Genomic DNA, 21,593 nt, shown 5'->3' on the forward strand with positions numbered 1-21,593 from the left:
GGAATTGGCCTGAGGAAGGAGGAACACGGGTTCACTGAGGCTCACTGCCTGCCGGGACTGATCCAGTGGCATTAGAACACTGGGCACCTGACCCTACCACAAACCCGGGGGCACAATTCATCATCCCACAGTCAAAGACCCTGGAGCTCAGAGAGGTTAAGAAGCTTGCTTCAAGTCCCACAGCCAAGAGTGGCAAGTTGGGATCTGGGCCTGGATTAGGTGGCTGGTGCTGGTTTTGTCACCAGAGTATCCCTAAGAAGGCAATACTAATCCAAGCAAAGAGACACTAACAGGGGGTGTCAGCACCAGGAAAGTGATGCAGCAGTTTCCCAGCAGTGGGACTTTTCTGGAAGGAGCTGGAGGCCCATTCTGGGGTCAAATGCTGCTGCAGCCAAGCCTCCTCCACAGCTGCAGGGCATTTGCCTGGCTCCTGCTGCTGGGGTTCTAATTTCATGCCTGGCCTCGGCTCAGGGTCAGCCCAAGGACACCTCTCAGTCTGGGGGCTGAGGTCAAGGCTGACTTCTGGCCTGTCTGGGTAACCTGCACCTCTCACCTGCACCGTTCACACTGGTTCCCTGGGCCTGACCTGTGTTCCCTTCACCAAGCCCGAGTTATACACTATGGACTCCCACCCCCCATCAAGACCCCTCTCCCTGGCCAGTGCTGCTCTATGTCAGGGAGGGAGACAACAGGGGGCTTCCCTGGAATGCTCACCTTCTGCCCTGTGCCACCGCTGCTGGCTTCCCACCACGTTGCTCCATTGCTCACCACACTACCCACCTCTTGCCATCATCTCCGGAAGCTGGGGGCTGTGACCATTCTTGTTCCAATGTTAAAGATGGGGAATCTGAGCTCAGCAAGAGGAAGCCTTGACCTCCCCTTACTCCTGAGCCACTCCACTGTGACACGGTGCCCACACGTCCCCTGGCAGCACCTCACCTCTCCTTTCCTTTCTTGGCTGGAGGCTCTCTCTGACCCCACCACATAGGCTGTCCCCTACTCCCCACTCTCAGCTCTGGCAGCCTTTCTAGCCAGAGCCCATAGTCCGGCCACTTGCAGCCTGACCGTGGGCTGGGCTGGGGGGCATTCTACTCTCTTCAAGAGCTGAGGGACTGTCAGGTGAAAGATGGATGCCAGGGACTGAGGGGTCATCAGGGGGTGATGCCCGAGAGAGCCAGGAGGCCCCGGATGGAGGCCTGAAGGGATAAGCCAAGCTTCTTTCTAAATCCCTGGCTGTGCCAAAGCCACCCATGGAGACTTTCCCTTACTGACCTGACCTCAGCTGGATTTTGGCATCCTCCTGGCTTCCCCAGCCAGCCAGGGCACACTGACTAGACAGAGATGGCTGAGGAAGGTGTGTGTGGAGCTGACACAGGGGCCCCGGAAGTGCTGGAGAAGGCTTGTTCTGGGTGTGGACCCTCTTCTCCCTGCCCCTTACCCAATTCCCTGGGGGATTCTTTGGTTCCCCTGCCCTATGCTGGGGTGCAGGGAGGCCACCTGGGGCCTTGCCAGCCTGGACTTGCCTGAGCTCTGGGCCCTGAGGTCATGGAGACCTCCTGAAACCCTCCCCAGGGGAGCTGTTCACAGGCAGACAGGCCCAATGAGGTGCTAATTACTAAACTCATTGGAGCCTGAGCTACAGATGACCTGGTTGACAGGAGGTGGGGACTGCTGGAGCAGAGGGGGCTGCGGAATAGGGTCTGGAGGGACCCCAGAGCTGGTGCAGGGTGGGCTGTGTTTGTTCAGGAATTGTTGATTTATTAGCAATGATCAGCTCTTTGAAATGCGTTCTGGTCTTCTCCATATCTCTCCTGACCCTGGGTTTCTCTCTGGGAAAAGATTGGTGTTCTGAAGCCACTGCTTGTTTGGAGGGGTTCATCAAGAACTTGGGGGCAGAACGTTCTGCTCTGGGGAGTGACTCGAGCCGGAGGGAGGCCCACAGCCTGTCCTGAGGATTCCAGGCCTGCTGCAGCCAGCAGACGTGGCACTGGGTGGTCTTGGAGATGGCCTGCAAGAACAGAGTGACACCACTGAGCCGGGTCACCTTGGCGGGTTCTGGGGCTCACCCCACGCCTGGCTCTTTTGGACCTTGGCCTGCTCCTGCCCCTCTGTGAATAGCTGGTAAGGGGCCAGTGACTCTAGAGGCCTCACAAATTGGAGATGACACTGTCTGCTCCCTGGAATGAGGGCAGGGGAGCTAAGGAGTCTACCTTGCTGCATCCAGAAAGGAAAAGCCTAGTACCCTCTCCCCTCCCCGAGACTCCCTTCTTCACAGCCCACCCTTCTGGCACAAGTCAATCTCAGCACCCTGGACCCAGGGAAGACTTTGGCCACATTGGGCCAGACCCCAACTCTCAGCAGGGTAGCATGTGGCTGTCACTCACCCATCTCTAGCCCCATTGTCTCCCCAGGGCTTCTGGCACACTCTGCACTTTATCTGGTCTTCAGACCTTTGTCTGGCTGCCTCCAGCTCTGCCCCCTGGGCTGCTTTCTGCCTAGTCAAGTCCTCTCCACTCCACAGGCAGGCTCCAGGTCCATCTGCATAGCAGGCTGAGCAGTGACCTTCTGCCTGATCCTCTGCAGCATCCCCTGCCCCCGCCCCTCCACACTCCACACGCGGCCCAGGACCCAGACTGTTGGTTATGAAAGCTGGGAGGCTAACCCCCTACCTGCTCTGAAGGCTTGTCCTCCTCACTCCCAGAATGCTCTGAGAACTGAATGAAATGACGGATAAGAGAGGACCGTGGCAGTAACTGTGACAATTGCTCCAATTGTCTGAGTGCCTATTTCTGAGCCAGGCATGGTGCTATGTACTTTCTGCACAGGTCTCATAGCAACCCTCCAGGGCTGGAAGTTTTCCTATCCCCACTTCTCAATGAGGAAACTGAGGCTCAGAGAGGCCAAGCAACTGATTCAAAGTCACACAGTTCCTAAGTGACAGTTTGGGGACTCCAAAGTCACCATCTCTCACAATGGGAAGGGGGTTGTTGTTATTTTTTGGCCAGCCTGCTTCCTTCCCCCTTTCCCCTCCCTCCCTGCCTGCCATCATCTGCCTGGTGAGTTTGCATCACTCCTAGGGCCCAGGGGTCCAATTAGGGGACTCCCCCAGGGAAGCTGACTGAGGCAATCCATGCCCCAAGGGGGCCTCCCTGAGCTGAAGTTTTAATTAGCCATCACTGCTCTCCCTGAAACTCTGACCTGCCCATGGCTCTACCATCCCAGGCTGGCCTTGTGGCAGGAGGCAGGAGGCAGGACTGGCGTTCAACCCAGCTGCGCAGCAGAAGCTGCCCTGGCAGAGCAGAGAGATGTGGCCAGGCTTTCCTCCCACACAGCTCTCTGCATCCACCTCAGCATCACCTCATTTAGTCCAGTAAATGGATTACAAAATAAATGGACTAAGCGACTTCATCCATTAAATAGATTAAATACATTAAATGAGCTAATATTTGTGAAGCATTTTAAACAGTGCCAGGTACATAGTAAAGACTAGGAGTGTTTGTTAAATTAAAAAAACAAGTCAGCAAGGATGAGGGGAACAAGGTACCACATAGGGCCCAGAACTATTCTTGGACATAAAGATGGCACATTCCTGGGTCACTTGGCAATGGTGGGTGGCCCATGTGTGGGCGGTCAGCATCTGTAATCCTGCCCCCTGCAATGTGGGAAGCTTGGGGTGTGGAGGGAGGGAATGGATGGGTATGTGCCAGGCACTGCACTGAGCATTCATGCCCTGCAAGCCATCTTAAGAGATGGGTTACCATCCCATTTTTCAGAGAAGGTGGTCAAGGTTCACAGAAGCAATCAACATGTCCACAGCTGGCACGGTGGCTCATGCCTGTAATCCTAGCACTTTGGGGGGCCAAGTCAGGAGGTTTGCTTGAGGCCAGGAATTTGAGACTGGCCTGGTCAACATGGCAAAACCGCATCTCTACAAAAAAACAGAAAAATTAGGTGGGTGTGGTGATGCACACCTGTAGTTCCAGCTACTTGGGAGGCTGAGGTGGGAGGATCACTTGAGCCCAGGAGGTGGAGGTTGCAGTGAGCTGAGATCGCACATTGCACTCCAGCCTGAGTGACAGAGCCAGACTCCATCTCAAAAAACAAAAAACAAAAACAAAAAAAACCATGTCCAAGAAAGCACAACCATGAGAGGCAGGGCAGGATTTATTGTTTATTATCATTATTATTTTTGGTTTTCTTTCTGTTTATTTGTTTTTGTTTAGGGCAGGATTTAGATCCAAAACCTAAGCCCTGCACACCAGAAAATCCGACTCCTTGTGCCCCTCCCACCCCTACTCAGGGTAAGAAGGCCACAGGGCCACACCCCCAGATGCAAAAGGGAGAAGGGTGCCCTTCTCTGCTCCCACTCAGCTTCCCCTCAACCTCCAGGAAACCTGAGGGCTCTGAGTATGGCTGTTTGTGTTGAGGACCCAAAACCCCTTTTCTGGGGCCAGGCTGTGAGTCTAAGGTGAGATGATAACAGGGAGTTTCTGAAGCACTGTACCCCTACTCTGGGGAGCAGGAGGCCTCCTGACCGTGACCCCAGTCTCCCACCCTGCTTGGCTGCTCACCTCCCACCTCAGCAGCAGCGCCGCTGTGCCAGCCCTGAGCCAGAGCCAAGCCCTCCTTGGACGCGGTTGCCTGGTAACCAGCCCTAAGTGACGGCAACCCCAGCGGGCCGCTAATGAAGGGGCAGCAGCCAACCACCTGGCCAGACCCAGCCGCCTCGGCCAGCCTTAGAAAGGCTTCCATGATAGTCCACCTGGCCTGCCCACGGTAGGAGGGGAGGGTGCCCCAGCACTGGGGGAGGGGACATGGTGGGGCAAGGAGGAGCTGGGTTGGCAGCCCCCCAAAACCTTTGAACTGGGGATCTGGGGGAAGGTGACTCCCGATGAAGGCCAAGGCTCGATCAAAGCGAGGGGCGGGCACTGGGCTGGAGTCAGGGCTGTGGGTAGGGCCCGCCCAGGCCCAGGCCCAGGCCTAGGCCCCAACCACCACCCTGGAAACAGCTGTGATGGCTCTGCCCAGGGCGCCGAGGCCGGGGGAGGGGATCTCCAGGGAGAGGCCCTGGATGGGGAGAGGAGGTGATGAGGGTGGCTGGCAGGAGTCCAGGCTCTGGGTAGGGGAGCAGCTCCTGCAGCACAGGGGGAAATGCATCAGCCCCTCCCCTCTTTGCAGGGGTCCCCCTCCTCTTCTCCTCACACCCCTACCCCAGGCTGATGGCCTCCAAGGAGGGGGCTGCAGGCAGCATGAGGCAGGCAGGTGGAGCTCGGCCAGGTGTTTTTCCATCCTAGGTCTGAGAGGGGAGGAGGGGATAGAGAGGCAGTGGCAGAACCAGGAGGAGGCCTGGTGTATGGACTGGACAGGCCTTCAGGAGACCTGGGTTCTGGAGCTGCCTGCCTGAGACCCCAGGCAGGTAGCTGGCCCTCTCTGCGTCTCATTTGCCCCATGTTGAAATAGGGGCTAGAAACAGGCTACTGCTGGTGTCATGGGTCCTAAGAGGCTGAGAGGGGGAGTCCAGGGGCTTTAGGGGAGCTCTGGGCAGCAGAGGTTCCTTCAGGCTCTCATCTCTGGGCCTGGGTAGGTTTTTCTGCCTTTCTTCCCTTTCAGATGTGCATAGCCCTCCTTCACCATTAAACCTTCACTCCATAACTACAGCCTGACTCAGCCCTGTGGTGGGCACTAGAGTCACAGCCCAAGGGCAGACCCAGGCCCCACCCTGGAGGAGGTCCCTCCCCAGTATAAGAGAGAAGCCAGGCTTATAGCCAGGCAATTTCAGCACAGGGAGCTGAGGCTAAAATGGAGGTGAGTTCAAAATGCTCTGGGACCTCAGAAGAGATGACCAAACCCAGCCTGGAGCTCAGGGAAGGCTTCCTGGAGGAGGGATCCCAAGCTGATTTTTTTTTTTTTTTGACGGGGGCTGTGTCGGGTCTTGGTTTGCTGCCCAGCCTGAAGTGCAGTGACCTGATCACAGCTTAGTGCAGCCTGAACCTCCTGGGCTCAAGTCATCCTCCCACCTCAGCCTCCCGAGTAGCTGGGACCACAGGTGTGTGCCACCATGCCTGGAAATTTTTTTTATTTGTCCTGCTCTGTTGCCCAGGCCAGTCTTGAACTCCTGGGCTCAAGTGATCCTCCAGCCTCTGCCTTCCAAAGTGTGGGAGGATTTCAGGCATGAGCTACCGTGCCCAGCCTCTGAGCTGAGTCTGAAAGGCCAACAGGAATTAGCAAGGAAAGCCAGACAAGCAGCCAAGGCAGACGGAGAGCATATTCCAAAGTGTGGAGGTGTGACCTGAAAGGAACCTTGGCTGGCTGGGGAGACAATCGGGACAATCAGGAGACATGCCAAAGCCAGACTGGGGAACTGGAACCTGAGGCCACTGAGGAACCACAGGAGACTCCAAGCTAGGAGTGACCAGTTAGACACAGGCATTAGAAAGCTCTCTGTGGAGGCAGGCAGGGAATATTTCCTGCTGCCTCCAGCACCAAGCCTCCAATGGCTGGGCTTTGGCACAGCCAGAGTGAGACATCACAGTCCCACCCTCCCTGAGTCCAAGGCCCAGCAGTCCTGTTCCTGAGGCCTGTCTCCCACTGTGGCAGACCCACCTCCACACAAGCACCCATCTCACTGGAGGCAATGGTCTGTTTGAAGTCTGGGAGACAGCACTGGGACCCATCTACTGCTGTACCCTCAATGCCAGCATAAAACCTGGAGATCCTCAATATGTGACAGAAGGAAGGATGGGAAGGAGAGAAGGAAAATCAGCCCATCCTAGCTGTTAATTAAAGAATGTTCCCCTCCTCTGCAGGAGTCCCTAAATTTTTTTTTTTTTTTTTTTTTTTTTTTTGAGATACAGTCTCACTCTGTTGCCCAGGCTAGAGTGCAGAGGCACGATCTCAGCTCACTGCAACCTCTGCCTCCCGGGTTCAAGTGCCTCTGCCTCCTGAGTAGCTGGGATTACAGGCTTGTGCACCACGCCGGCTAATTTTTGTTTTTTAGTAGACATGGGGTTTCCCCATGTTGGCCAGGCTGATCTCAAACTCCTGACCTTAAGTGATCTGTCTGCCTCAGCCTCCCCAAGTGCTGGGATTAAAGGTGTGAGCCACTGCACCTGGCCAGGGTCCCTAAATTGTTGTGCATGGTTTTTGGTTGTTGTTGTTGTTGTTGTTTTCCTAGCCAACAGGCCAGCAGATGCAGTCTTCCAGAGGTGCCCAGTGAAAGCCTGCCCCACTTCTCAGTCTTAGGGCCTCCCCTCTGAGCAAGTCTGATTTTCTCTGGAGGTAGTAGGGGGGCTCCTTCGGAGTTTGAGAGGCTCCCACTCCCTGCTCACTGTGGCAAAGCAGCAGGCTGCCCCCACCCCCAGCCTCCCCTGCAGAAGGATGCCCTGATTTCCCAGTACACCTTTGGAAAGTGGCTCACCTCACCTCAATCAGACCCCATGGCCCTGTCCTCCTGCCCAGGTCCTATCCAACCCAGATCCCTACGACGCTCTGAGTCCATGCTGATGGCCACTGACGCAGCCCAGCTTCAGGCTCTGCTTGCTTTAGTGGCAGCGGGTTCCTGAACAACAATTGTGTCTGAGCCCTCCCTCAGAAGGCACTGGAGTCACACAGTCCTCCAGGGACAATCCTAGCTCTCCATTTCTTGGCTATGTGGACAAGTGGCCTCCTCCTCCTCCTCTAGGGCTACTGTTACTGGTTGAGGGTAGTTGCCCAGGTTCTTGGTGTTTTGAACAAAGAATTGGACAAAAGGCACAAGCAAGGCAGCAAAACCTCCAGCAAGAGGCTCAGGAGCACTGGTTACAGAATTTTCTGGGGTTTATATACCCTCTAGAGGTTTCCCATTGGTTCACCCTAGTGGCCCGCAACCAGTCTGATTGGTTGAAGAGTAGGCCCACGACCAGTCTGATGGGTTGTGGGAGGGGACCAATCAGAGGCACTTTCATTTTCCAGCTGCCACTCAGCAACTGCCATACAGCAAAAGGAGGGATTGCAACTACCATGCAGCAACTGCCACCTTGAAAGAGAAGGGGTTGAAGAGTAGTCTGTAATATCCAGCACCAGTTGGCCTTAGGTTCCCTGCCTCCAGACCTTATTCTCCTGCAACATCACCACTGGTTGAAACCTTACTACAAATCAAGCTGTGAAGTCACTGGAGCCCTGTAGCAAGTCATGTCCCTGTAACGATGAGTGAGCTGAGAGCTAAGGGGCTTGCCTAAACCACACAGGTCAGTGGATCAAACCTCAGTGTGCTTGTTTTTCAAACTCCTGCTTCACATGGTTGTAAGAATTAAATGAGATATCAATTATCTCATAGATAGATGTAGGAGCTCCATGCCCAACCACTGACACTGAGATATTCCTCTTCTGGGAGGGGAGAGGGAGCAATGAGGAAGTAGAGGGCAGACAGGGCAGCAAAAGCAGTCTGAGGGGCCTCTCTGGAGGAGGCAGTGTCTATAGCTGGGTCTGCAAGGATGGAAGGGGGCATTGCTGTGTGTCTTAGGGAAAGGTGCCATACTTCTCTGTTTCTCTGCCTGTAGAGTAGCTGCCAGCTCCACCTCACACGCCTCTGGGGTAAGGGAGCTCCTCCAAGGAAGGAGATTTGTAAATAGCAGGTGTGGCCTCATTAGAGGGAGCACCATTGTTATTAATAACCATAAAATAATGAGCCAAGGCTCAGGATCTGACCTTTTACCTTGCATTCCCAGGGAGCCAGGAGAAGTAACTGGTGTCTGGGGTGGGGTGGAAGAGGAGTGTGTGTGTTGCATGTGAAACCTGGGCAGACCTGGTAGTGGTGGGGGTGGGGTGGGGTGAGAAGAAACCTCCTTTTTACACTACTTTCTTTTTCTGTGTTAACTCCACTCGGGAAGGCCATATAAGGACAGACTGTTCCCTTCTCTGCTTTTATTCACACTATTCCTTCTGATTAGAATATCACATCTCTGCAAGACCACAGTCCTGATAAAAACATGTGGAGCTCCCAAGGCAGTTATCTTGTATTGATTGCCTTCATTCTCTATAGGCTCCACAGACGACCATTGGTATAGGGAGGAAAATGGCAAGGTCAGAGCCTTCAGGAGCTCATAGTCTGGGGACACTCTATGAGCTTCCTAGAGTTTACAAGCAATTTCCCACACTGATGTTGGCCGACACCACAGTTGCTAAGGCAGGTCTCTCACTGCTCCCTTTTTGCAATGAGGAAATTTGAGGCTCAGAAAGTCACAAAGTAGCTCCCAAGTCCCCCAGTGTTGCCTCCTTTCTTTGGCAGTCCAGGGTGTTTAAGTGATGCCGAAAAGGAACAGACATACTGTTGAGTGGGGCTGCTGTCTGTGTGAGGTGTCCCTGAATTAACTAACACAAGGCTCAGCAGTGCTGCAAATCTTAACTAGCCCCTATTGTCTCAGATGGCTGCTCATCCTGGCCTGGTTGGGTCCCATTCCAACTCAGGGAAATTGGAGAGACCACTGGGCACATCTGAGCACACAACCTGAGCATCCTAGACCCCAAGGGCTAAGAACACAGCCCTCCTTCCACCCCACTAGCAGGGCAGGGACAGGGTCGCCGGCGCAGTGCTGGAGGAGGAGGGGCGAGCAGAATTGGTAAGGGGCAAGAGCAGTGAATAGCCTGTGACCCACGGGGCTGCAGGCTGGGGTTAAGGGTATGATGTTTGGTGTGACCCCTAGCTGTCCGCACGCAGATGTATTTTCCTGACGCTAAGGTGTGGCTGCAGGAAGGGCCCCAGGCTGGGAGCCAGGAGATCTGGGATTTTGTCCCAGCCTGCTGTGTGACCTGGGGAAAGCCCCAACCCTCTCTGAGTGTCTCTCCCTATATGGTTCCCGACTCTATTTCTAAGGTCCTTCCAGCTCTAAATGAAGTGACACTCTCCCCCCACCTCCCGCCCCCGCTCCCCAGGTGACCTCACTTCCTCTTCCTACCTGCAGCGCCCAGCCCCTCCTCCTCAGCTCCAGCTGCTCCAGCTGCTTGGTGATTCTTGGAACCTGCAGCCTCAGGCCTGCTCTGCTCTGACTCAGGCAGAACTTACCTTTGGGATCTGAGGGGATAGTTTTGCTTCCTGAACTGACTCTGACCTTTGGCATGTCCACCTGCCCTCCCCTTCCCCACTGCACACACCTGTTCCCAGTCCTCGGGCAGCCCAGGAGCTTTGACGGACCAGATTCCTTCAGATAAAGTAGCAGCACTGAGGGGCTCTCATCCACAGTCAGATGGTCCAGGGAGAGGCACCCCTTCCCCACCTCCAGCCTCTCTTTGCAACACACCATTCCTGGCTGGGCGTGCTCCACTCCACCCGCCTCACAGGCTGCGCGCCGGTCTGCCTCATGGAGGGAGCCTCACCCAGGCTACTTTGCAAATCCCCCAGCACCCTCATTCCCGGCCCTTCCAGGGATGGGGAGATCGCCGCTTCCTCAGACAGTTGCCGTGCCCTAGCAGGAGTCTGGAAATTGCCCTCATTGACTACAACGAAATGAGGGGACAGATCAAGGAGCCCTTCTCCAGCCCCCTAATACACTAGTGCTGGACAGGGGAATACCGGCACCTACTGTGTGCCAGATATTTGCAAACACCCTTTTCCAAGCTTACACCGCCACCGCTATGAGGAAGACAGAATTCCACTTTTGCAAATAAGGAAACTGAAGCTCAGCGAGGTCAAGTGGCAGGCGCAAGGTCACATCGCAGCAAGTGGCAGTGAATGAACGATCTAAGGGAGCGACTGAGGGCGCGTGACGGGCCCGCCGGGCACTGGTTCGTGGAGCGTGGCGGTTACGGGCGGTGCACAGCGCCCGCGGCCCGCTCCTGGCGAGCTGGCCCCACGCGGGCCCTCCGCACCCGCTGCCCACAGGAGCGCAGGCTCCCAGAGGCGGGGCCGGGCTCTTCCCCAACCCTGCGAGTCGCCCCGCCCCCGCCCCGCCCCCAGCCCGCCCCGCCCGGGACCGCAGACGGCGCCCAGCGGCGGCGCGAACGGCAGCGAGGAGGGTTGCTCCGGGCTTGGTGCTCACTGCGACTTCCCGCGCAGGGCCCGGTCGGACTAGGACCCGCGGCCGGAGAGACGCTGGAGGATGCGGACGCGGAGGCCGCCTGGGGTAGCGGCGGCGGGAGTCCTGGCGCTCTGCAGGTAGGAGCTCGCCCGCTCGGCGGGCGCGGAAACTTGGGCCGAGTTTGCGGGCGGCGCGTGGAGAAGGGGCGGGTGGCGCTGCCCCAGGGCGCCCCTACCGGCCGGCCCGGGGACTGGGCGAGCCGCGCCTGGGCCGAGGGGCTGCGGCTTCTGGCTGCCGCCGGCCCCCCGCGAACGGGCTGCGGGGCAGGGGTGGCGCTGCTGCTCCGACTTTCCCCGGACTTCGAGGCTCCCGGGACCTGGTAGCGCTCTGGGTCTCCGGCGGAGAACAGGCGCCTAATCTGGCGAGAAGGAACTCAGGCCGAGCCCTCCGGCCTCCCGCAGGACCCTGTCACGTGGATTGCTGGGGGATGGCGTTGAGGGGGAGGTATGGGGACAAGGGGGCACTGGAGGGCTGGGCCTGGGGGCGCCGGGCGCTGAGGCGCCGCGGGGCCCTGGACGCGCCCTGCTGGGATGGGACGGCCCTGCGGTTTTCTCGCCACCTCTTGACTCACCCCTCTGGCCTCAGCCCAGGCTGGCGGGATCGCCCTGAGGCGGAGGCTGCCCGGACCCTGTCGCCGGGCCGCCCCTGTTCCGGGACCTCCCGCCGGTCCTCGGGCGTCGATGTGGGGCTGGGTGCGCGGGCCTGCCTGCGTGCACACGTATGCCCGGGGCCCGAGCGAGGGGAGAGCGCAGTTCTGGAATGGCGTGTGTGCAGATGTGGGCCACGCACGTACGTGCAGGCACGGGTTTGCATGCGTGGCGGCGGCCTGTGTGTCAGCCTGCTGGATGCACGTGCGTCTCGGCGCCGCCGGGAGGGGCTTGGGGACACCCGGAAGCCCGCCAGGTCGGGTGCGGCGGCAGCCTCTAAGCGAAGTCGGCTGTGGGCCCTAGGCACCCGAGTTATGCTCAGGGCGGGTAGAGGAAAGGGGATAGAGACCGATCCCGTTCGCTTTCCCCTCCACTGGAGACTTTGGGCTGCCCCAGGTTGGGTTGTAGCGTCTGGAGAGCCCAGAGCCTCAGGTAGGGAAGGTGGGAGATGGGAGAACACTCGGCGAGGCCCGATCCAGCCCTCCAGGAGAATCCAGATGCTGGCCACAATTGGGCAGGAATCGCGCTCTTCTTCCTGGTCTTTGCCATCGGCCATCCCGAGGCCCCTAGAAGGTGAAAGTGGGAACAGAGAGCTGTTTCCTTTCCCACTGCGTAAGGCAGGGGCGGTGCTGCGGTGGTGGGCTCTTCTCCGGGACCCTGGCCTGGGTGCTGGCTGAGTGACGTTGGAGCTTGGCAGAGGATCAACAGAGCTGCCTCTCAAGGATGACCTGAGCCTGCTCCCTGGGCATCTGCCCTGTCCGAGAGCTTGCTTGCCTCAGTATGGGTCAGGGAAGGAGGCACCTACATTTTGGCAACTGTCTTGAGTGGAGGAGGAGTCTCCCTTGAGAGAGTGTATCCTGGGCTTTCCACCTCCTACTGGCAGGAGATCAGGTCATTCCCACACCCCTAAGAGTTCTCTGTTGGCTCCCTGAAGCCGCCACCCCTCCCACAAAGACTCCTGAGGGTCCCAGGTGGTCTCCTGTCTATTGACTGGGTCCCAGATAGGGGCCTCAAGAAGTCTCCAGAGCAAAGGGTATTCCATGGGCTGAGACCCAGGAGAGAGGGACTCCTGGGGTGGGGGTGGGGACCCAGCAGACCCCAAGGAGCATGTGGGGGAGGTGAGACCAAAGTCAGTACTTAACCCAGAGTGTCCCAAGGGTGGGGGTGGGGAGGATCCACACTTCAAAACCCTACAGTTCCTTCTCACAGCATTGCTGTGGAGTGAGATGGGGGCTTTCACCCCTCGATAGCAGGTTTCTATCATAGGACACTGCTGTTGGGACTGTCACCTGTGTCCTAATGGCCCCTCTGTGTCTTCTCTAGGCTGGCCTGAGGTGTGGGGTTCTGTCCAGGAGATGAACCAGCTTGCTTTCTGGGTCTGCCTTGGTGGAAGTGGGCATTGGCCCCCACACTAGCCTTGCGTTTTCTAACCCCAAAATGTGCCGGTCTAACTCAGCCTGTGACTGTCATTGGCTCCAACCAGAAGAGGCAAGGAGAGGGCTGGTCCTTGCTTGCCAGTCACTGAAACCTGTGACACTTTGCCCTAATCATAGCAAGATTGAGCTAGGTGGTCCTTTCTAAGCTACTGAGAGTTTCCAGGAGCAGGGTGCTGGCTGGGGGAGGTAGAGGTAGGTCAGTGTGGCCCCAGCAGACGGGCTTCAGATGAGCCCCTAATGGGTTACTGGGTGCCTGCTGCCCCGAGGGGCCTCAGTCCCCATCCTTCCTTGGTCTTGTCTTAGAGCTTTGTCTTTTTTCAGCACATAGTTTTTCCATCAATACAGTGGGAGTAGTGGCTAAGTAGCACTCTGGCCCTTGGGGCCTCCCTCCCTGGACTTTTTTCTTTTCTTTTCTTTTCTTTTGTTTTTGTTTTTTGTTTCTTGTGTTTTTTTGAGGTGGAGTCTCGCTCTGCTGCCCAGGCTGGAAGTGCAGTAGCACAATCTTGGCTCACTGCAACCTCTGCCTCCTGAGTTCACGCAATTCTCCTGCCTCAGCCTTCAGCGTAGCTGGGATTACAGGCATGCACAACCATGCCTGGCTAATTTTTTTGTATTTTTAGTAGAGACAGCGTTTCACCATGTTGGTCAGGTTGGTCTTGAACTGCTGACCTCAAATGATCCGCCCACCTCGGCTTCCCAAAGTGCTGGGATTACAGGTGTGAGCCACAGCACCTAGCCACCTCCCTGGACTTTCACACACACCCCTGACGCTGTCTTGCCCCCGCCCTGCCATGTGCCTAGGAATCGCCATCTGCAGCTTGGGGGCTGGGGGTGGATCCAGGCGCCTCATGCTCTGGGACCTTCCTGCTGGTGCTGCAGCACCATCTGCTGGGCTGCCCTGACTCCTGCGGAGGGGGAGGAGTGGGGCGAGAGGGGTGTGGCTTGTACAGACTGATGTCCCCAGTTACCTCTCCTAGGGGACTGCTCTCCAGAGCCAAGTCCAGTATCTCAGCATTGGCTTTGGGCCTAGGGACCTGGGCTGGAGGCCCAACTCTGCCATTTTTGACAAGATCAGCAGGTCAGAGGAGTGTCACAAGAAATCTGTGAATTTGTAGACAATACTCAGATTCCATGTTTTGGCTGCAGTGGGTATCACTGTGGCATCTTGGAATAGGACCCTGTGGTGGGAGGCAGGAGGCCTGCTTCTCGTTGTGTCTATTTCATTGGTGACTTTGGGATGAATGGGTCTCCTTATCTGTATATGAGGGGGTGGCGGCAGGGTATGTCAAGTGACCCTGAGACCCAGTGCCCCTACAAATTCTGAAATCCCAACAAGGAGGGGATCTTGGGAGTTGTATGGAGGAAAATCGAACAGAAGGGGCTCCTGGAGTGGGGATGGATGGGGTTTCTGTGTAGAATAATTCATTAAACAAAGGGTTCTGCAGCTTAAAATATACGAGTTGGGGTCAGGTGCAGTAGGTGGTTCATGCCTGTGATTTCAGCATTTTGGGAGGCCAAGATGGGAGGATCACATGAGTCCAGGAGTTCAAGACCAGCCTGGGCAACATAGTAAGACCCTGTTTCTACAAAAAATACTAAAATGAGCCGGGCGTGGTAGCAGGCACCTGTGGTCCCAGCAACCTGGGAGTTGGGAGAATCACTTGAGCCCAGGAGGTTGAGACTGCGGTAAGCCAAGTTCATGTCATTGCACTCCAGCCCGGGCAACAGAGTGAGACCCTGCCTCAAAAAAATACATACACGAGTTGGAAACCTCTGTCACGTGGCTCATGCACTCACAGTCTTAACTGAGCATCAATTAAGCGCCAGGTTCTTAGGTGTAGCAGTGAGCTGATGAGAGCAGCAGCCCTCTGTTGCTTTGCCTGTAGCCTGTTTTCCTGACAGCCCCTGCCTTTCTCTCTCTATCCCAGGTCAGAAGTTGAGTAGCAGGGGCCTAGGAGGGCTCGAAGCCTTCACAGCGATGGCAGAGAAGCGACCCCTGAGAACCCTGGGGCCTGTGATGTATGGCAAGCTGCCCCGCTTAGAGACAGACTCCGGGCTCGAGCACAGCCTGCCCCACTCTGTTGGTAACCAGGAGCCCTGCACCTACAAGGGGTCCTACTTCTCCTGCCCCATGGCGGGTACTCCTAAGGCCGAGTCTGAGCAGTTGGCGTCCTGGACCCCATACCCACCCTTGTACTCTACCGGTATGGCAGGACCCCCACTTCAGGCGGACAACCTGCTGACCAACTGCCTGTTCTACCGCTCGCCAGCAGAAGGCCCTGAGAAGATGCAGGACTCCAGCCCTGTTGAGCTCCTGCCCTTCAGTCCCCAGGCTCACTCCTACCCAGGCCCACCACTGGCAGCACCCAAACCTGTCTACCGCAACCCTCTGTGCTATGGGCTCTCAACTTGCCTGGGGGAAGGAGCAGTGAAGAGGCCACTGGATGTTGACTGGACTCTGGTGACTGGGCCCCTGTTGCCCTCAGCTGACCCACCCTGCTCTCTGGCCCCAGCTCCTAGCAAGGGCCAGACTCTGGATGGCACCTTCTTGCGGGCGGTGCCAACTGAGGGGTCCAGTAAAGACTCCTCAGGGAGCTTCTCCCCATGCCAGCCCTTCCTGGAGAAATATCAGACCATCCACAGCACGGGCTTCCTGGCCTCCAGGTACACAGGTCCTTACCCTAGGAACTCCAAGCAAGCAATGTCTGAGGGGCCCTCAAGTCCTTGGACCCAGCTGGCCCAGCCCCTGGGGCCACCCTGTCAGGACACCGGGCCCACCCACTACCCACCACCCCACCACCCACCACCCCACCTTCCACAGGCCCTGCCTTGCCCTCCAGCCTGTCGCCACCCAGAGAAGCAGGGCAGCTACAGCCCAGCACTCCCACTGCAGCCTCTGGGGGGCCACAAGGGGACCGGGTACCAGGCTGGTGGGCTGGGCAGCCCCTACCTGAGGCAGCAGGCAGCCCAGGCACCTTACATTCCCCCTCTGGGGCTGGACACTTACCCCTACCCCTCTGCCCCTCTCCCAGCACCCTCTCCAGGCCTCAAGCTGGAGCCGCCTCTCGCTCCACGGTGCCCATTGGACTTTGCCCCCCAGACACTGAGTTTTCCTTATACCCGGGATGACCTCTCTCTCTATGGAGCATCCCCTGGGCTTGGAGGGACACCACCTTCCCAGAACAATGTGCGGGCTGTGCCACAGCCCGGTGCCTTCCAGAGGGCATGCCAGCCTTTGCCAGCGAGCCAGCCCTGCTCAGAGCCTGTGAGGCCTGCACAGGAAACCGAAGAGAAGACCTGGCTGCCCAGCTGCAGGAAAGAGAAGCTCCAGCCCCGGCTCAGTGAGCACTCTGGGCCGCCCATCGTCATCCGAGACAGTCCAGTTCCCTGTACCCCCCCAGCACTGCCCCCCTGTGCCCGGGAGTGCCAGTCTCTTCCACAGAAGGAGGGCGCAAGGCCACCCAGCTCTCCACCAATGCCTGTCATTGACAATGTCTTCAGCCTGGCCCCCTACCGTGACTATCTGGATGTGCCGGCACCCGAGGCCACAACTGAGCCTGACTCTGCCACAGCTGAGCCTGACTCAGCCCCAGCCACCAGTGAAAGTCAGGACAAAGGCTGCAGGGGGACCCTGCCTGCCCAGGAGGGCCCCTCAGGGAGTAAACCCCTAAGGGGCTCACTTAAGGAGGAGGTAGCCCTGGATTTGAGTGTGAGGAAGCCCACAGCAGAGGCCTCCCCTGTCAAGGCTTCCCGTTCTGTGGAGCATGCCAAGCCTACTGCAGCCATGGATGTGCCAGATGTGGGCAACATGGTGTCAGATCTGCCAGGCCTGAAAAAGATAGACACAGAAGCACCAGGCTTGCCTGGGGTGCCAGTGACCACAGATGCCATGCCAAGGACCAACTTCCACAGCTCTGTGGCCTTCATGTTCCGAAAGTTCAAGATCCTCCGTCCAGCACCTTTGCCTGCAGCCGTGGTCCCGTCCACGCCCACCTCAGCTCCTGCTCCCACACAGCCTGCACCCACCCCCACATCTGGGCCCATTGGACTGCGGATTCTCGCTCAACAGCCCTTGTCCGTGACCTGCTTCAGCCTGGCACTGCCCAGCCCTCCAGCCGTAGCTGTGGCCTCCCCTGCCCCTGCTCCAGCTCCATCCCCTGCTCTGGCTAGAGCTCAGGCTCCAGCTTCAGCCCGGGATCCAGCTCCAGTTCCAGCTCCAGTTGCAGGCCCTGCTCCAGCATCTACTTCAGCCCCAGGGGACTCCCCAGAGCAGCATTTTACAGGACTACACGCGTCCCTGTGTGATGCTATTTCTGGCTCCGTCGCCCACTCTCCTCCAGAGAAGCTTCGCGAGTGGCTAGAGACGGCTGGGCCCTGGGGCCAGGCTGCGTGGCAGGACTGCCAGGGTGTGCAGGGGCTGCTGGCCAAGCTGCTGTCCCAGCTGCAGCGCTTCGATCGCACCCACCGGTGCCCCTTCCCCCATGTGGTGCGAGCTGGTGCCATCTTCGTGCCCATTCACCTGGTGAAGGAGCGGCTCTTCCCTCGGCTGCCACCCGCTTCTGTGGACCATGTGCTGCAGGAGCATCGTGTGGAGCTGCGGCCCACGACGCTGTCGGAGGAGCGGGCACTGCGGGAGCTCGCCCTGCCAGGCTGCACCTCACGCATGCTGAAGTTACTGGCGCTGCGCCAGCTGCCCGACATTTACCCCGACCTTCTCGGCCTGCAGTGGCGCGACTGTGTACGCCGCCAGCTGGGTGAGCATGGGGCAGCCCCAGTGGCCACCGGAGCTGTGTGAGCAAGTGACAGGTGTGTGTGCTGTGTGAGTGCGTCACAGCTGGGGCTGAGTGATTCCAAGGACTCCTGCCCGGGTAGGGGGCTTTAGGATGGGCTCTAGGTACCCCCACCCCTTGACCCTCCAGACAATCAGTGAGCACCTTCATAGCCTCTTTTGTAGGCTTCTGAACATGCCAGCTGCTCTGTCCCCATGGAAACTCCTCAGCCTCCCCTGGTGCTGCACCTTCTTGGATTCCCTCCTCCTCTGCCTGTGCCTTCTCCATCTTTGGTGCAGTGTTTCCGGCACTCTGGTTAGGCCCTGTTTTCTAGCTGAGATAATTTCCCTGATCTCCAGCCTAGCATCCCCTTTGTGAGCTCTAGCCCTAAATAACCCACTGCATGCTGGGCCTCAGCCCCTGGGTCTCTCTCCCACACTGAACTCATCCCAAATCACACTCCCGAGCCTTCCCCTCAGCTCACTTCCCACCACCAGTTCTTTTCCATGTCAGTGAAGGGCACCCCCTTTCACAAAGCTCCTCATGTTCTAGACCTGGTGAGGGCCACAGCTGCCTTTTTGAACGTGTAGTTTTGCAGTCCTCCCCGGCCCTTACATACACAGAAGTGTGCCCATAAGTCGCATTGTTTTGTGGTTTGCTTTTCCTCTACTAAATGATGTCTCGTGCCTGCTGTTCTCCAGCTTGTTTTCTTTTAATGTCCTGGAGGACCACACAACTGCCGAAGTGTTGTGTGGCGTGTATGATCACACTTCTTCAGCTAGGGATCTGGTGATGGGACCAAGTGGATTCTGTTATTGCCCCTCCTGCGTCAGTACACCTGGCATTGCAGCCTGAGGCCCCCTCTAGTTTTTCTCTCCCTGCTGCCTCCAACTCCACCCTCTCCCATTTCCACCGCCCAGCCTCTTCCCTGTAGAAACTGTTCCTAGTTCCATCCCCGTAGTGGCAGCCTTGCCCCGGGCCCTTACCTGGTTGGGATGGGGAAGGGCCTGTGGCAGTGAGGTGCAGATGAGCTTAGGGGCTGGATGACCAGAATCCCTGATCCCTGAATACTTACAAAATTGGAGCAGATGCCTTAATGGGATGCAAAGGAAATCCAGACTCAGGCGATCTGTTACTGAGTGAGGGTCCCACATCACTCAGGGCTGGGCTGCCCAGCTCAGTCCTCTCCCCATACAGTTGGGCTGTCTGGGGCCCAGAGAGGGTCAGGTCTGTTTCTCCTGGGCTGCCTGATCGGCAGTGGAGTCTGGGCACTCCACACAGTCCGAGGTGCTCTGACTGGAGCTTGCAACAATCGGGGGTCCTGGGAAGGAAGTGATTGAGACCAGGCTTCTGGCCTCTGGCTGAATTTTGTTGCCCCTGTCCTCACTCCCTCCCACCTTGGGAGCCGTTTTTCTCTGTGTGCCCCTAGACAGTTATCCCTGCCTTCCTTTGTTGTGGGTGGGTTCCTGTGCTCCCCCAGCATGGCTCTTAGGACAGTCCCTACCTGGGCTCGGCCTCGGGCTTGGGCTTGGTCTCTGGGGCTGGTATGGCAGAAACATGATGGCTGTCTTATATATGGCAGGATCCTCTGTTCCCATGCTTCAGTTTTCCATCTGAGCAATGGGTATTGGACCAGGCCAATAGTTCCTGACCTGCTGAGCCCCTTTGCTCTCATCCTTGTACCCAAACAGCCTCTCCTGAGTGGTGCCCTCATCAGATAGAGTTCTGGTGTCACCTGGGGAGAAGCACATCTTTTTTGCTTGGATGGTCTGGCCAGTGGGCATGTGTGGGGAAGAGTTGTGATGCCAGCCTGACTTGGGGCAGAGCAGAACCACTGTTTGGATGGCTTTGGAAGCCAGGAGGTGGGACCTGAGGGTATGGGGTCTGCAGGCTGACTATGTGTTCGTTTTCCAGGTGACTTTGACACTGAGGCTGGAGCTGTGTCCTCCTCAGAGCCCACTGTGGCCAGAGATGAGCCAGAGAGCCTAGCCCTGGCTCGGAAGTCACCGGCCCCCAAGGTCAGGAAGCCAGGCAGGAAGCCACCAACCCCTGGCCCGGAGAAAGCAGAGGCAGCTGCTGGGGAAGAGTCCTGTGGTGCCTCCCCTACCCCTGCTGCCAGTGCCAGCCCACCTGGCCCCACACTGAAGGCCCGCTTCCGCAGTCTGCTGGAGACCGCCTGGCTCAATGGCCTGGCTCTGCCCACCTGGGGCCACAAGTCCTCAAGACCAGACCGGCCCTCACCCTGCCCACAGCTGCTGGACAGCCAGAGCCATCACCTGTAGCACTGGTTGCCAGTGCTGTGTGTATAGCAATCACTCTCCACCCTTCCCTTCTGCCTGCCCAGCTGCCCCGGGGCCACGAGTGGATGCTGGGGCTGTGGCTGCTCCCCTGGAGGGGTTCCATCTCTGACCCTGTGGCCCATTCAGGGTGGGCTGAAGAGCCCTTGAGCTTTTAACGTGAGGGTCTTTATTGGATAGGACTACTCCCTATTTCTTGCCTAGAGAACACACATGGGCTTTGGAGCCCGACAGACCTGGGCTTGAATCCCGGCTCGTGTTCTTGCTGCAGGACCTGGGCAAGAAACTTCACCTCTGCTGAGCCCTCATTCCCCATGTGTAAAATGGGACAACGCAACCTACCTCACAGGGTTGTTGTGGGGATGCTGCCTGATACATACCCTGTCACCATTTGGTCTCTGCTTCCTCTCTGGGACAGGGCCTAGAATTGGAGGCAGAGAACCTTCCTATAGAAAGTCTTCGTGTGTCCTAGGACTTGGCTATCGTAGAGTGGTACCTTAGGCAGTGGATGTGACTCACACTTTCAAGAGTCATCCCCCAGCATTTGGGGTTGGGTTGGCCCTACTCCAGCCTGGAGCTCCCTGAGGGAGCCTGCACTCCCTGCTCCCAATCCCCGCTACTGGTGCAGGGATGCAGCCTGGAGCTGGCGTCCTTGTTCTGGGCCTGCTGCTGCCACCCCAGGAGGCCCCAGGCCTGTCCTGAATTGACATCAGTGCTTCCCTGAACTGCCTCCCCTACCCCTGGCATTATCCCAGGAAACTTAAGTTTTCTAGAAGCTAAGCAGCTGCTGGGACTCAGGGACTGGTGCAGGTAGGCTAAGTGGCAGCTCAGTCCTAGAAGGTCTCTGAAGATCTGGACTGAGGACCCTGCTGCTCCCCAAGCCAGAGCCCATCAGCCAGGCCTGCTGTGAGCCACCTGCCTGTGGAGTGCTGAGCTGAACCAAAGGCTGGCAAGCTCTGGGCCTCATTTAAGGGATTCTGATGAGCCGATGGGCCCTGGAGGCAGCCCATTAAAGCATCTGGCTCGTTTTTGGAAGTGGGGCCTGTCCGTGTGTTTGGGGATGGTGGGTTTCATGTTCCGTCACTGTGTGCTTAGCCCTTTGCTCGCAGGCTGCTCTCCCTGCTCCCAGTCCAGAAGGTGCTTCTGCACCCTCGTGCAGATGGCTGTGGCTCTGTGGACCCCTCTCACACACATACTTGCTTGCTCTGGGAAAGCCCTCTCTCCTGAGACCCCGTGGGTCCTCGTGGTTGTTGGTCTGTGGGCTACTGCCTGGTGAGAAATGCTGGTCATTAGACCCAGCACGTGCCTCTCTCCCAGGGCCAGACATGTCTTTCATGGTCTGGGTAGAACTGTTACAGCCTCCCCATTGCTGGTGACCATGCATCCCACTGAC

The 21,593-nt window shown here is 57.6% G+C and overlaps 1 protein-coding gene across 5 annotated transcripts; it reads left to right on the forward strand.

Annotated features, from left to right (window-relative positions):
* The first annotated feature begins 4,646 nt into the window (after positions 1–4,646).
* Positions 4,647–20,590, forward strand: C15H15orf39 (chromosome 15 C15orf39 homolog). 5 transcript variants are annotated; one of them, XM_009429552.5, is made up of 5 exons: positions 4,647–4,776; positions 7,951–8,225; positions 11,030–11,128; positions 15,063–17,888; positions 19,818–20,590. In XM_009429552.5, the coding sequence occupies exons 4-5, from the start codon at positions 15,113–15,115 to the stop codon at positions 20,183–20,185; spliced, it is 3,144 nt and encodes a 1,047-aa protein (XP_009427827.1). In that variant the 5' UTR covers positions 4,647–4,776; positions 7,951–8,225; positions 11,030–11,128; positions 15,063–15,112; the 3' UTR covers positions 20,186–20,590. The 5 variants fall into 5 exon arrangements, with proteins under 5 accessions (XP_009427827.1, XP_063650278.1, XP_063650279.1 ...); XM_063794208.1 differs by lacking the exon at positions 11,030–11,128 and having other exon boundaries at positions 4,673–4,776; XM_063794209.1 differs by lacking the exon at positions 11,030–11,128 and having other exon boundaries at positions 4,676–4,776; positions 15,063–17,940.
* Positions 20,591–21,593: the final 1,003 nt, after the last annotated feature.

This window comes from Pan troglodytes, chromosome 16 (genome assembly GCF_028858775.2).
Source record: "Pan troglodytes isolate AG18354 chromosome 16, NHGRI_mPanTro3-v2.0_pri, whole genome shotgun sequence".
NCBI classification, from domain to species: domain Eukaryota; kingdom Metazoa; phylum Chordata; class Mammalia; order Primates; family Hominidae; genus Pan; species Pan troglodytes.

Excerpts from the sequence above, each read along its gene's own strand:
- C15H15orf39 (XM_009429552.5), top strand. The coding sequence starts at position 15,113 with ATGGCAGAGAAGCGACCCCTGAGAACCCTGGGGCCTGTGATGTATGGC. Across the intron at positions 17,889-19,817 it reads CTGTGTACGCCGCCAGCTGG|GTGACTTTGACACTGAGGCT; the intron begins GTGAGCATGGGG and ends TTCGTTTTCCAG.